Below are 13,722 nucleotides of genomic sequence, written 5' to 3' on the forward strand. Positions count from 1 at the left end.
TTTTTTTTTTCCCACCGCCATTTTGTCTCCACGAAGTAAAGACATGTTTCTTTTCTTTTTATCTACTGAACACTTCTTCCAACAATCTACTAGCCGAATTACACTTATGCCAGAAATTTTATCTAACAAAGCTGCTTAATCATAACAAATATTCACTGCAAAATTGGGGAAAGTGCACAATACCATACTCCTTACGCGTTTTTCAAAATAACACATACACATAAACTATGTACACATCGACTTATTTTTACTTAAAAAAACATCCCAGAATTACACAAAAATGGCATTGCGCACACTCTTCACTATATCCATGTACACTGCTTTTTTCTCATAAATTAGAAAAATTTCACGAAAATACATGACAATTTTCTGAATCTTTAAACCCGGTAAAAAGAACATATATGAAATTACCTGATCGCGAAAAAGTATATACCCTTTCCAAAATATGAACATTTCCACACATAAAATAAATAAAATATCCAAAAACTTTTACCTCTAAATCATCTATTATATTATAAATGTCACCAACGAATTCATACCGCAAGCATTACAAATACTTAGTGTCAAATATTTAAATTATTTCCATGCACGTTTACTTCAACTAAAACGTATACCAAATTCCTACAAACATAAAATTCACAAAATAACTATCATTTAATTAAAATATCACTAAACCATGTACACGTCGACTTATTTTTACTTAAAAAAAAAATCCCAGAATTGCACAAAAATGGCATTGCACACACTCTTCACCATATCCATGTACACTACTTTTTTCTCATAAATTAGAAAAATTTCACAAAAATGCATGACAATTTTCTGAATCTTTAAACCCGTTAAAAAGAACATATATGAAATTACCTAATAACGAAAAAGTATATACCCTTTCCAAATATGAACATTTCCACGTATAAAATAAATAAAATATCCAAAAACTTTTACCTCTAAATTATCTATTATATTATAAACGTCACCAACAAATTCCTACCGTAAACATTACAAATACTTAGTGTCAAATATTTAAATTATTTCCATGCACGTTTACTTCAACTAAAACGTATACCAAATTCCTACAAACATAAAATTCACAAAATAACTATCATTTAATTAAAATATAATTAAATTCAAAAACACTACTTAAAATATAAATAAGCACATACATTAAATTAATAAAAATTAGCTTACAATCCTAATTACTTTAAACTAAATCATTGCTAATAACAATTTTCCCAATAATACCAAATTACTTTACTTCCACCTTACATTTAGAACAAAGCATAAAAATAATATCCTCAAATAATTAAAAATACTAACTTACCTAATCTTCTTCAGAATCTTGCTTACATGGTGGATACACTTTTATTATGGATTCAATAAAATTATTGAACGATTTTTTCTGTGAATTTTTCCTACACACTTCCTCCGCTAAATAAAAAGCAAAATTCTCTTTATCACATCTAGAATTCACTTTAGACAGCGCCATACAATCCCAAAATTATTCAACCTTACTTCACACAACACACAATGAAGCTTAATACAAAATAATATACAGCCACAGATATTTTTCCAAATTCCCCCTTTTCCGATTAAAGAACCGTAATTCGTCCATTAATATTACATGACATATCCCATGATCTCTCATTTCCCTCACACAAAATAATGCGTAATCGGAACTGAGTACTGCTCACATTATTACCAAAGTCCCAGGTAGTAACCTTTATCGCCTCCAAACTACCAGTTACCATATTCTAAAGATCAGCCGAAATACCTTTTAAATAAACTTCAGAAGGTTGAACTTTTTGTTTCTTCCCAAAACACTGACAGTACTTAGCATTTAACAAATTTACTGTAGCTCCTGAATCTAAAAGAAATTTGAGTTTATTACCCAAAATTGAGCCATTCACTAATAGAAGAAGTGCTTCACCTAAAGAAACTGAGTACACTGAAGGTACCTTCAAAAAGGCTTCCTGGGATGAACTGAAGGTTTTGTTCTCCCTACCCCTAACTAGTTTAAATTCTGGCTAAAACCAGGAGCCTGAGGATTTAAAAGCTAAAAACAGGAGCCTGAGGATTGTTACGTATTATTGTTACTTGTATTAGCCTGCCCTGGAACCTGTTGTGTGTTAGGTGTCACTCTTGCATTTCCCTGCAGGCTAGCAATGTCATGTGAAATCTGTCTTGCTGTAACATTGTTGTTAAGCACCCAAGATAAATTCACCATACAATTTCTAGCCATGTGACCTAACCTATTACTTCTGTAACTACAAGGACCGAAATGTCTACTATTAGCTGTAGACCTAGACATCAACGACTGTACCTGTGTTTGCAAATTTCCTAACATGTTAGTCAAAGTAACAATGTTCTCTTGCTGTGCTTTGATAGGTGCAGTTAGTTCATCTTTCGAACTATTAGCCTGTGCAGCCTTAACAGTAACACGAGGAGTGGAAACTGCATTAACTTCAACAGTGTGTACATTGTTAAGCTCATCTGTGCGAGTCTTAACCCATTAACCGCCAAAACTACAAGAAATGTTTCTTTTCTCATGAAAATAATAACAAATATTAAATTAAGCATTTATAACATAAATTTACATTGAAAATTTTAAAAAAAATGCTCTTACCTGTGGAAAAAGCGAGTGTTGCGTTCGCGCAACGTCAGCGGAATAAGACTACGGATGTTGAGTGAGTAGGATTGTACCCGTGTGATGTTTCTTTTGAGTGGAGCGCAGGATTACGTTTTAGCTGTATAACGTTTCATAAATCTACAAACCACTTTACTTGTAATTAATTTAATATTAAAATATACATTGTATTTCTTTTACAAATAAAGATTATTTCATTTGAAAGATTCAAGCATGAAAAGCTTGATTACAATCATGATGTAAAGCTACATTACATACTTTGCATCTATAAACAGTCTGGCTATGGTACTCTTTACAACAAAGTCTTTTGTTATCAACGGACTTTACGATAAAATGTCTACCATCTCCATGCAATGGTTTTTGAATGCTGAACTTACTAGGTCTTCCTGTTGCTGATCTATTTCTGGCTAATTCTAAACTCTCAATAGGAGTTTGCAAAAGGAATAATGCATTCTCCCATCTAAAAAAATTCTAATATAAATCTAAAAAAGACTTTATATTTCCAGCAGTAAAAAGTGGCGATATTTAGTAAGTTTAGATACGGTCTCACCTCATATAATTTATCAGTATTGTCAAATGCAAATTCTGCTTCATATTCCTGTACTGCAAATGTGATATCAATTCTTGTACAACAGGAACAGAAATGTCCTTATCAAAACACCAATACATTTTTTCTTGAGGTAAAGAATGATATCCTGAGTGAAAAAGGAGATTGACTATCCATTTCCTGCTGACGTTGCGTCAACGCAACACCTGTTTTTCCTTCCTTCCCAACACAAATATAAACATCTGACTGATGTAATGTTCTGATAAACGGTGACCTTGACTAAAAATAGATCACTCATAAAGATGGCGATTCTTTTGTTAAATATTTTCAGCAAAAATACCCGGTCGAAAATTTTGCTTAAATTTTGTTTAAAATATGAGATTAATTATTATAAACAAAATGATTCTTGAAGGCAAATATGTTTTTACAGAAATAATCTTCATAATATTCCCTACACAAAATCATCTGCTGGTATAAAATATCTTAGGTAGTTATATTTATATACACATTTATTTTGACCGTTGCGTCAACGCAACACCAGCAGTTAATGGGTTAACCCAAACCTCTTTTTCAGCTATAGCATGTCTTTTTGCTGCTGAGTATGTTTTGTGGTTTTGAGGTAATAACAATTGCCTCAAATGTAAATGAAGACTTTCTGGAAAAACTGACAAAAGTAAATCAAGCCTCTGACTCTTCACGGTAGGATCTTCCATCTTATCCAAAGGCACAGTTTTACACGAGAGTGCCTCTATTCTATCACCAAACTGCCTAACTGTCTCTCTAAGGCTTCTGAAAAGCCTCAATTAATGCTCTAATACGAGCATGCAAATTATGCACTGGCGAAAATCTGTCCTTTAAAGCATCAACTACAGCAACCAAACTGCTCTCATTCTTGAGACGAGGATTACTGCAAATAAACACAGCTGCCTCACCCTTCAATTTTACATTAATGGCAGTCAACTTATCTGAGTCAGTCCAGCCAGCATGTGCTGCAACTAAATTGACTCTGTCAATAAAATCATTAAGTTGTGTAGAACCCTCAGCCCCATTAAAATTGGGAATAGTCACAAGTGGATCAGCCTAAAAAACACAGATCCTATTAGTAGTAGGCTGTGTAGTCCGATTCCCAGTAGAATTGTTAGTCACCGCCATTCTGGTAAGTGCTCTGGTATTCCTTTTTTACTAATTTACGAATTACAGGCATTTTGAAAGTTAAACAGATAAACTATATAAAAGTGTAATAACAAAATAATTTGTGTAAGCTTAATTAAACACACATAATCATCACAAAGCATAACAGTTATCAAAGCAGTACACAAAAATGCAATTATCAAAATCAAAATTTAACTAATTAAGAAATATATTAAGTTTACTGTCACCACTACTAGCACAGAAATTTTTTAGTACACTGGACGAGAATTTTACAGCACGGCACCATTAAATATGTTGTATATTACGTATAGAACAATTATAAACATATAGTCATATGCAATAGGTACTACTAAACATCATTACTGGGCAACTGAAAATTCACGTTAATACCTATATTGTAGTAGGTAAATGTGTGAATATGTGCAAATATAAGTATACATTTTCTAGCAACAGTAATCAAGGTGAACATATAGCATTATAACCAGATAATATATAATTAAACTGTTGCGCTGTGGAAAATATAGCAATTTAAACCCATTCTATGACTAAGGTCCAGTGTAAAATAACTAAAATTAAACAATACAAAAGTAAGTAAATCAATCTTACGTTTATTTAGAGACATTAAAGGTTTACAGTTACAATTTGTTTAATTTGGGTGGTGGCGGTCATCAACATTAACATTTTTGGCTAACATATCAAAATAAACAGGCACATACCTTATAATGATTTAACATTCTAAAATTATGGGAAAAGGCCCCACCGAATGTACACCGGCATTCTTTACATTCTAATTTTTCATACTGCAGTTGTAGGGTACAATACCGGGAAGGAAAACTGTAAAACAAAAGAAAAAAATCAGGGAATATTAGTTAAATGCTGGTCATTATGTGGCGGCCTGGAATTCCGCCATTCTGCAATTTCCTTCACGCAGACTCCTGTGCTGCTGGTTCCAAACCATCATTCTAATTTTGGACAAAAATTAAACCTTCAGTGGTGCAGGGGTCTTTTTCCCATTGGATCTAGTGCTTTATCCTCCAAGACTCTGCTTTCTTTTCACATTTAGCAGCCGTTCCATAATTCTCATCTTCGTTAGGAAATTTTTCGACTTCCAAAGGTTCTGTGACGATCACGCTGCGGTGCTTCTTATTTTCGCTCTCTTCTTCCTCTCGTCCCAATTGTGCAGCCACTTTAGTACCTGGCACGATTTTGAAAAAAATTGGCGAAGTATGATGAACGGAAAAACGCCAAGCACAGCAACCCAAACAGAGAAATCTTCAGGAGAAGGGGTTTTCCGACTACCAGAAGACGCTAACTATCACGGTTCAACCATGCAGCCTTCAAGGTTACTGTGCTGGGTCAACCTCGTCTCTGCTGATGGAAAGGGGAGGAGAAGCATTAGCATCATCTCGGGGTGCAACTCCAACATTGCGAGCATCCTATTCTAAGACTTTTCACTCCCATAAACAAACTCCCCGTAGAACATTTCTCTGCTAGAGATGTCACAGCAAATGGGGTCCCGGTTATGCAAATATTCTAGGTGGTGCAGTCATCAGAACATGTGGTGACGAATCAGACATGTGTTGAAATGCTTTGCGAAAGAATTTTGGGATGCAGAAAACTCCAGATAGGGGGTTCTGAGAATGAATTCCAAGCCAACGGTTTGGGTATGAAAATTACATAACCAGTGAATAGTTTTTCAATACAATAAATTTATTTAGGACATTAAAAATTAAATTATTACATAATAATTAAATTCATTAAAAGTGTCAGCACGATATAAATTGTTTCTTCAGCAGATATTAAGTATACACACTCATTATCCAGACTGAGTTTCAATTACAATTGATTTACCACCAGTCAGAAAATATGAATTCAATAAACTTTAATAGAAAGAGGGGGGAAATTAAGTTACCTCAAATAAAAATAAAAAAAATTTAACACACCAAAAGTGAGGCAACAAGGCTTTAAAATAATTAAAGTTAAACAACCTTAAGGGTCAAAGTCCCTAAACGCAATTTAAAATAACTTCAAGTTAAGAAAACTTTTAAAGCAACCAACCTAAATTTAAAGTTTATAAAAAGTTACAGTTTAAACTTACAACCAACTTTAAACAAATAAAGCAAAAATTAATAACTTCAATTGTTGATCAAAACCGAATTAAGTAAGCAAATAACTTAAAGCTTCAAAATAATAACAATTAATACATAACAGAAGTAAAGCACTGCAGTTTAACATAATTTCTGAGTAAGCTTTTCATACGAATTGAAATAGTTCTTTCATTTAAACTTGTATTCCAAATTAAGATTTAATTTGAAATTAATGTAGATAATTACTGAGAGAATTAGATTTTCATAGCGTAGTTTACGTGAGAAGAGATCACTTGGGGTCATGTGATATGAACTGGCGAATCAGGATGTTGAACCATAAAAGCATAGTAAATTCTTAAATTAATGTCTTTTTACAAATTTATTGTCTTTATTTATTGGCCTCTTTACAAAATTTTAAACTATATTAAAACGTTTATGCCTTCAAAATAAAAAATTCTTAAGAACTAACATTTGTTAACATTTTTTATGTGTATACTATATGTTGTCGCCAATAAAGTCTGCTTGGCGAGATTTGCACCGGTGAAGTGGAAAAGTACCTAAATGCCAGATAATGTAAACTCATATCAGAAAGAAAAGAATTCTAATTTTTAATTATTAAAGACTTTGTTACGTAGGGGAAAAAAGTAACTTTTTACATTTAACTCTTTTAAACTGACTTCTCAACTAACTTTCTCTATGGTGCCATGACAATAAAAATAATAACTCAAACTAAACTACTAAGTTCTTACTCTCATAATCAAAGTCTTAACACTTTACATCAAAGAAGTAAAGGAAAATATCCTCCCTGATGTTTCGGTAAAAAGAAAGATTATTTATCAAAACCAAAATGCACAAAGGCTTTTACACAACAAAATCATTAACACGCTATATCTCACTAAATAAAATCAATTCAAATCTCCAACCTGAAAACACATAAATTTCAATACAAAATCTAGAGATAGACACAAACCCAATGCCTTTAAAATACAGCACAGAACTCTTCAAAACACCAGAGGAGGATCAATTTCACTCTTAAGAAGTCTACTCATCAAGTCAAAATAAATTAAGTAAGCCGATCGTATAGTCACAACTCTTAAAACTGATTTTTTTTTTCTACAACCGCAATATGGTTACCCAGGTTTGATTGGGTAACCATGTTCCGTAAGGATCACATGGGTGACCTACAGTAGACCAGGAATTTGTTATGGAAAATTGTTACTGATTATTTTGTAGTGTTAAATTATTGCATATTATTTTACTGTGCAAAAGGTAATTTTAACATCCTTTTTTTCTGAATCACATCTTCAGCTAAACTTAAAGGAGCTTTGCCGTGATAGAGTTGCTATAATCGAGTTAAAATTTAAACAATACTAAATATTATACATTAATTCTTAAATACAAACATTACAAATTCAGTGTTCACAGTAAAATAATATAAATACTAAAAATTACATTTTGCACAGTTAAGTAATATGCAATAATTTAACACTACAAAATAATACATAACAACTCTAATTACAACAAGCTATTTACTACTCCTCGCATTACCAATTATTATTTCTCTTATTTGTGTCACACCACATAAAACTGTTTAAAGAAAGTCATAAATATTTAGAAAATTAAAACTCTAAAGAATATAAACTACAGAGTAGCTCTTAGCACCAACATGACAACATGCTAATAAAAACAACACTACATAATAAAAACCTGGTTTTTATTACTTATTGTTAAAACTTAGTTTTTATTACCATATTGTAACTTAGTTTGGTGAATCTTCGGATTATGGTAACTTGGCGATTTTTTGGCGACCAACCCTGCTACAACCTGGTAGTTTTTTTTTTTTTTTTTTTTTTTTTTTGATGTCATTTTGCTTTTACGAAGTAAAGGCTTTTTTTTTTAGCTCAACATTTTTTTCCAGAAAACTGCTAGCCGAATTACGCTTATGCTAGAACTAGAACTTTTATGGAACAAAAGTGCTTAATCATGACGAAGATTAGGTGCAAAATTGGGAGAAAGTGTAGAATCGCCCACTGCTTCGCACGTTTTTAAGAATTGCACATACGCAGTATCCATGTACACGTCGACCTATTTTCACTGAAAAAAAATCCCAGAATTGTACAGAAATGGTATTGCGCACACGCTTGACTTTATCCATGTACACATCGACCTATTTTCACTTAAAAAGTCAAAGAAATTTGACAAAAATCCAATTTTTCTTACTCTTGTAAAAAGCGCCAAACAAATAAGTGGGCGATTCTGCACTTTAGCAGCAAAATTGTTTCTAAGTGCTTATTAGCTAAAATCACGATCAGAATTTTCCAGAAAATGTCACATGACATGTCTCATGATCTCTCATTTCTCCGAGACAAAATAATCTGTGATTCGAACTGTGTACTTTTCAGATTATTGCTAAAGTCCTACCTAGTAACCTTTATCACCTTACCAAAATGTTGCAAACTACCTGTTACCATATTCCAAAGATTAGTGCTTAGTTTTTATAACCATATTGTAATTTATTGTAACAATTTTATAATTTATTAGTTATCATTTATTGTAACAAAAATAAAAATATGAAATTTATAATATAAATTTAATTTATGATTCTTTCATTTAAATAAACAATATTTAAAACTTTACAGTTCATAAAAGCAATTTTTAGGCAAGTTTCTAAAAAGAAATACAAGGTTCTGTATGCACTGAAATAAGAAAATGGTTGGATCCGAGCACAGCCCACACCCTTGGCGTGCCCACTTATATGGCACGTATCGATAGGTACATGGACAAAGTCAAGGGATTGTGCAATTCTGAGATGTTTTTTTAAGAGAAAATTGGTTGGTGTATACATGTATACCGAGTTTGTGCAATTTTTTGACTTGTTATTTTCAAGTTGGCGATTTTGAGAAACTCTCGACGCAGTGGGCGATTCTTCACTTTCCCAGTTTGTCGCCAAGGGTAAGGGCCCTCCTAGGATTTTACCTAAAAGAAATTAATAGTACAGTCAAAAGTCGTTAATTCGGACACCCATAATCCGGAATGATCTATAATCCGGACCTCAAAGCTATAAACTTTCTGCGCATGCGTCGCGTTGGAGCATGCGCGTAAGACCTTTACGGCTGCGAATATGCGTGTGCGCATGCAAAATACGTTTAGGAATGCGCGTTTAATGTATAACGGACGGTATAAGCTAAGCTAAAATTATCTAATTCAGTTAATGTAGCAAATTGCGTCGTTCCTTAATCTTCAAATTGGATCCGGCTTATTATTTTTTGCAGACTGTTAGAGCAATTTTATAAAAGTAAGCTTGAACTTTCAATTATGTCAAATAGAATTTCCGATATATATTTACTAATATATAAAGGATCTACAAAGCGAAAGTATGTTTCGAAGTCCATTAAACAAAAAGTGCAATTGCTGCAAAAAAATGGATAAAAGTATATGCTTTGTTTCTGTAACCATTCCGAAATCTGTTTATCAATTTCAACGCTGCTCTGCGGCAAAGGGGGGGGGAACGCCACGGCACGCAGTGTATTGGAAGTTGATCTGTCAGCAATAACCTTATCTTCAGGCCAAATGTTTTTATTTTATTTGGCTTATAATTCCTTACTAAATGTAGTATTTCATCTCGATGTACTTCGTCTTTGATATGATTTCAATCAAATTCCTCATCATTATAATTCGCTTCCGATAGTGAAGAAAGTGACACAGAGATTATTGAAAACGAAAAAATTTCGATTGACAAATTAGTCGGTATTCTCGACACAGCAATTATAGGACTTGAACAGCGGAACTTTGTAACTGAACAAGAAATTATGTCTGTTTATAGAATTAAAGAGATAATATTATCACATAAAACGAAGCAACTTAAACAACTTATATTGAAAGAAATGTTTAATAAAGTAAACAAATAAATATTATGCCATTTTTGTGCAATTCTGGAATGTTTTTTTAAGTGAAAATAGGTGACTGTGTACATGGATACCGAGTATGTTCAATTCTGAAAAAAGCGCCAAGCAGTGGGTGATTCTGCACTTTCCCCATATTTCACATGACAAAGCAATACCTCATAAATGACAATAAATCTTACGACAGGATAAGCAGCCAAGCCACTCAGAGGGTATATCAGAGACATATGAATGAAAAAGTAATAGAAAAAAATTAACATAATAATTAAAAATATTAGCCCAAAACCCTAGTAAACAGGTCCCCACAGAGTTTTCCAACAATGCTCTGACAGAATTACACTATACCGCTTACTGCATTTTCAACTCAATTCAAGTACAAACTCTGAAAAGTTTACTTTAATGGTGTAAAAATGATCTTCATTCACATCTTCAAAGTATATGGTATTTCACTGCAACACTGTTCTCCAATTACTCCAGATGAAAATTTTCTGAACAAAAAATGAATCTCACAAAGACTTTTCCAGAGTACTTTATTTTTATATATATATATATATATTGCAGTCCTGCATTATACAATTAGAAGCATTCATTATTTCACACTAAATTCAATTTTATGCTTTTGCAATTTCTTGCATAATTTCGTCACTTCTGTACGTTAATGTACAAAGTCTCTCTTATCAAAACACATTATGAAACTGGGCTAGAAACCATATTTATAGATTTTATTCCAAAATATCAATTTTATAAATGCAAATTTCTAAAATGGGAATTATAATTTCAATTTTTATAGATAGAGATCAATAGATTTAAAATTAACCAATTACTGTCAAATATATAAAAATCCTACATTATTATGTCTCACAGCACATTTAAATTATAATGCACTGACCTTTACAAGATCTAACACAAAATTAACTTCATACATTAAAAAAAAAAAATTTACAGAACCTTCACATTTTGCTAGGATAGATTTTATGCTCAAAATATAAAAATAAATTTCTTAGAAAACTTAATTTCACATTAATTTAATATAATTAGAATCTACAGGTAAAAAAAAAATATTGCTAGCCTGAAACGTAAAAGACAGGTACAAATAAAATAAATGAATGCATGCAACAAAATCAATTTGATTATGATAGCAAACTGTGTCCATGCATCCATTTAACTTAATTTAAAATTACTTGATTTTAGATTATGTCAACAGAATAGTTTGAACTGTAGTCTTAAAGTAAAAAACACCACAAACATTGCACGTAATTTTCACATGATTTAAGACAGAATTAACCCTTAAGGTATTAAATTGTTATGAAGAAAGGTTTGTTAGAAAACGTAAGTTTCTGGAAACAATATATACTTTTTTCTGCATGAAACTTTCCACTCCATGAAAGTAAGTACTTAAAACAAATTAATCAAATAACATTTCATCACTTTCATGTACATAAATACATGTCTAATCATTCCATTCTTATCAAAACTTATTTTAATGTCTCATATATAAACATTACCTATCATATCACCATATAAACATTATCTGTCATCTCGTATATAAACATTATTTATCATATCATCATATATTATAACGAATGATAGATAAGATGAATATTTCTTTCTATAGTTACACTGATATTAAAATTAAGTTCAATGAGAAGATTAAGAAACTGATGAAGGATTAAACAGCGGCGTAGCTAGGGTTTTCAGCGCCCGGGTACAACTGAAAACGTTGCGCCCCTTTCTCTGTTCCAAGAACGGAAAACATTTCATTCTAAAATTTAATAACATCAATTTGGCGCCCCCTGAATGCTGCGCCAGGGGACAGATGTCCCCCCTTGCCCCACCCTAGCTACGCTACTGGGATTAAAATTACAAAATTATAATATGATGATTAAAATTAAGTTGGAAGAGAGGTTATATCATACCTGCCACAAACTGATAAGGGAATCTATTAATAAATCTAAACAATTTGTTTATTAGTAAAATCATTTAACTACAGTAATGCCCAAGACGATTTAAACAATTCTCAATAAACTATAGCTCAAAAAACTTATGACATGACAAAAACTGCTTCTTTTTTCTTTAAGATAAAGCTGAATGTTATAATCGCAAAATGACTTATTTGACACAAATTAAGTTATTCGGCCTATATTAATAATGTTTCTTGTATTAATTTCCCGAGCTACACCGTTTCTTTACCCATAAAGATAAGAAATTTAATAAATACCTGACCAGTTAACGTTTTCACAAAATGTTTACTTAGTACACATAACGACATTATGTCTCAGTTTTCGAGGTAATCTTATCCGTACTAAAGTCTGAAGGTGAAGAATCGGACTATCAGTCGATTCGATAGCCCAGATTCTTCCATCTGCCACAGTATCAACATTGGAACAGGTTTACCAACACCACGTTAACAACGTGGTCTCTCGATGCCTCGTACTTCTACTCGAAACAAGATAAGCAATTAAACTGTCGTCAAACGTAACGTCTCGCTTTAGAATAGTATATGCTTCGCTGGCGTGATTGGCTGGCGTCTGTTGCATACTATTGGCGATGCATCGCGAGGTTGGCGACTAAAGACACTATGGAAGAGGAATGAAAACGAAATTAACAAACTACAAATTTTGCAAAATAAATTTCATCTTATTGTCGGAGCCTTTTGGTTTCTCAGTAACTAAAATCTGCATAATAACTACAGGCTTGAATACATTAAGGACTACATCAATAAGCTGAACGAAAATTTCTACCGTAAAGCCGAAACAAATCATGCTTCATATTTTGCTGAAATATTAAACTATGAAATTATTCCAGATTGCTTTTTCAGATCTTACGCAGCATATTTATTCAACATGCTAGATTTATATACGTTATTGTTTTTTGACATCATCATCCCTTGTTCACAATTTTTAAATGAAGAAATATTTCCTTCTTCATTTTAGGTATTTTAAATTTTATCTCACTTTTTCCCATAATAAAAGGTTAGCGCAGTGGATAGCACTCCGTACGGTAGATGCAGGGCCGCCTGAGGCCTTCTCCCCCTTCTCTAGAGTACAAAATGAAGATCGTTGGAATGGAATACAATTTATGTAAATTTCTACCTTTTTCCAAAGAATAATTTTTTAGCAAATTTGTCTTAAAATATTTTTTTTTAATTATAAAACTTCAAAAGTCAATGTCTTAATATAAAATAGACCTAATTTTTAACGAAATCGTTTTAAAAATATAAAGAAAAATTAGTAAAATTGTGGGAACTAAATCAAACGTATTTAAAAAAAACTTACCTTATAATGGTGAAAAAAAAGAACCTGGGAGCTTTAAAACACTTCTCAAATTGTTTTTAGGATAAAAGTTAAAATTGCACTCTCCGAGATTTTGTTTCCGAAAAATTTTTTAACACAC

The 13,722-nt window shown here is 32.1% G+C and overlaps 1 protein-coding gene across 2 annotated transcripts in view; it reads right to left on the reverse strand.

The window, feature by feature from the left end:
- LOC118185018 (serine hydroxymethyltransferase, mitochondrial-like) overlaps positions 1-12,777 on the reverse strand; it is a 58,268-nt gene extending 45,491 nt beyond the window's left edge. The window contains exon 1 of one of the 2 annotated variants that reach the window (XM_035354786.2): positions 12,548-12,777. In XM_035354786.2, coding sequence (XP_035210677.1) covers positions 12,548-12,598 — 51 coding nt within the window. In that variant the 5' untranslated portion in view covers positions 12,599-12,777. Of the gene's footprint in view, positions 1-5,056; positions 5,165-12,547 lie in introns of those variants that run through there. The other variant, XM_035354787.2, reaches the window with a different exon arrangement.
- Between the last annotated feature and the right edge of the window lie 945 nt (positions 12,778-13,722).

This window comes from Stegodyphus dumicola, chromosome X1 (genome assembly GCF_044657685.1).
Source record: "Stegodyphus dumicola isolate Sdum_Otavi_A_Nest chromosome X1, ASM4465768v1".
Taxonomy (NCBI): domain Eukaryota; kingdom Metazoa; phylum Arthropoda; class Arachnida; order Araneae; family Eresidae; genus Stegodyphus; species Stegodyphus dumicola.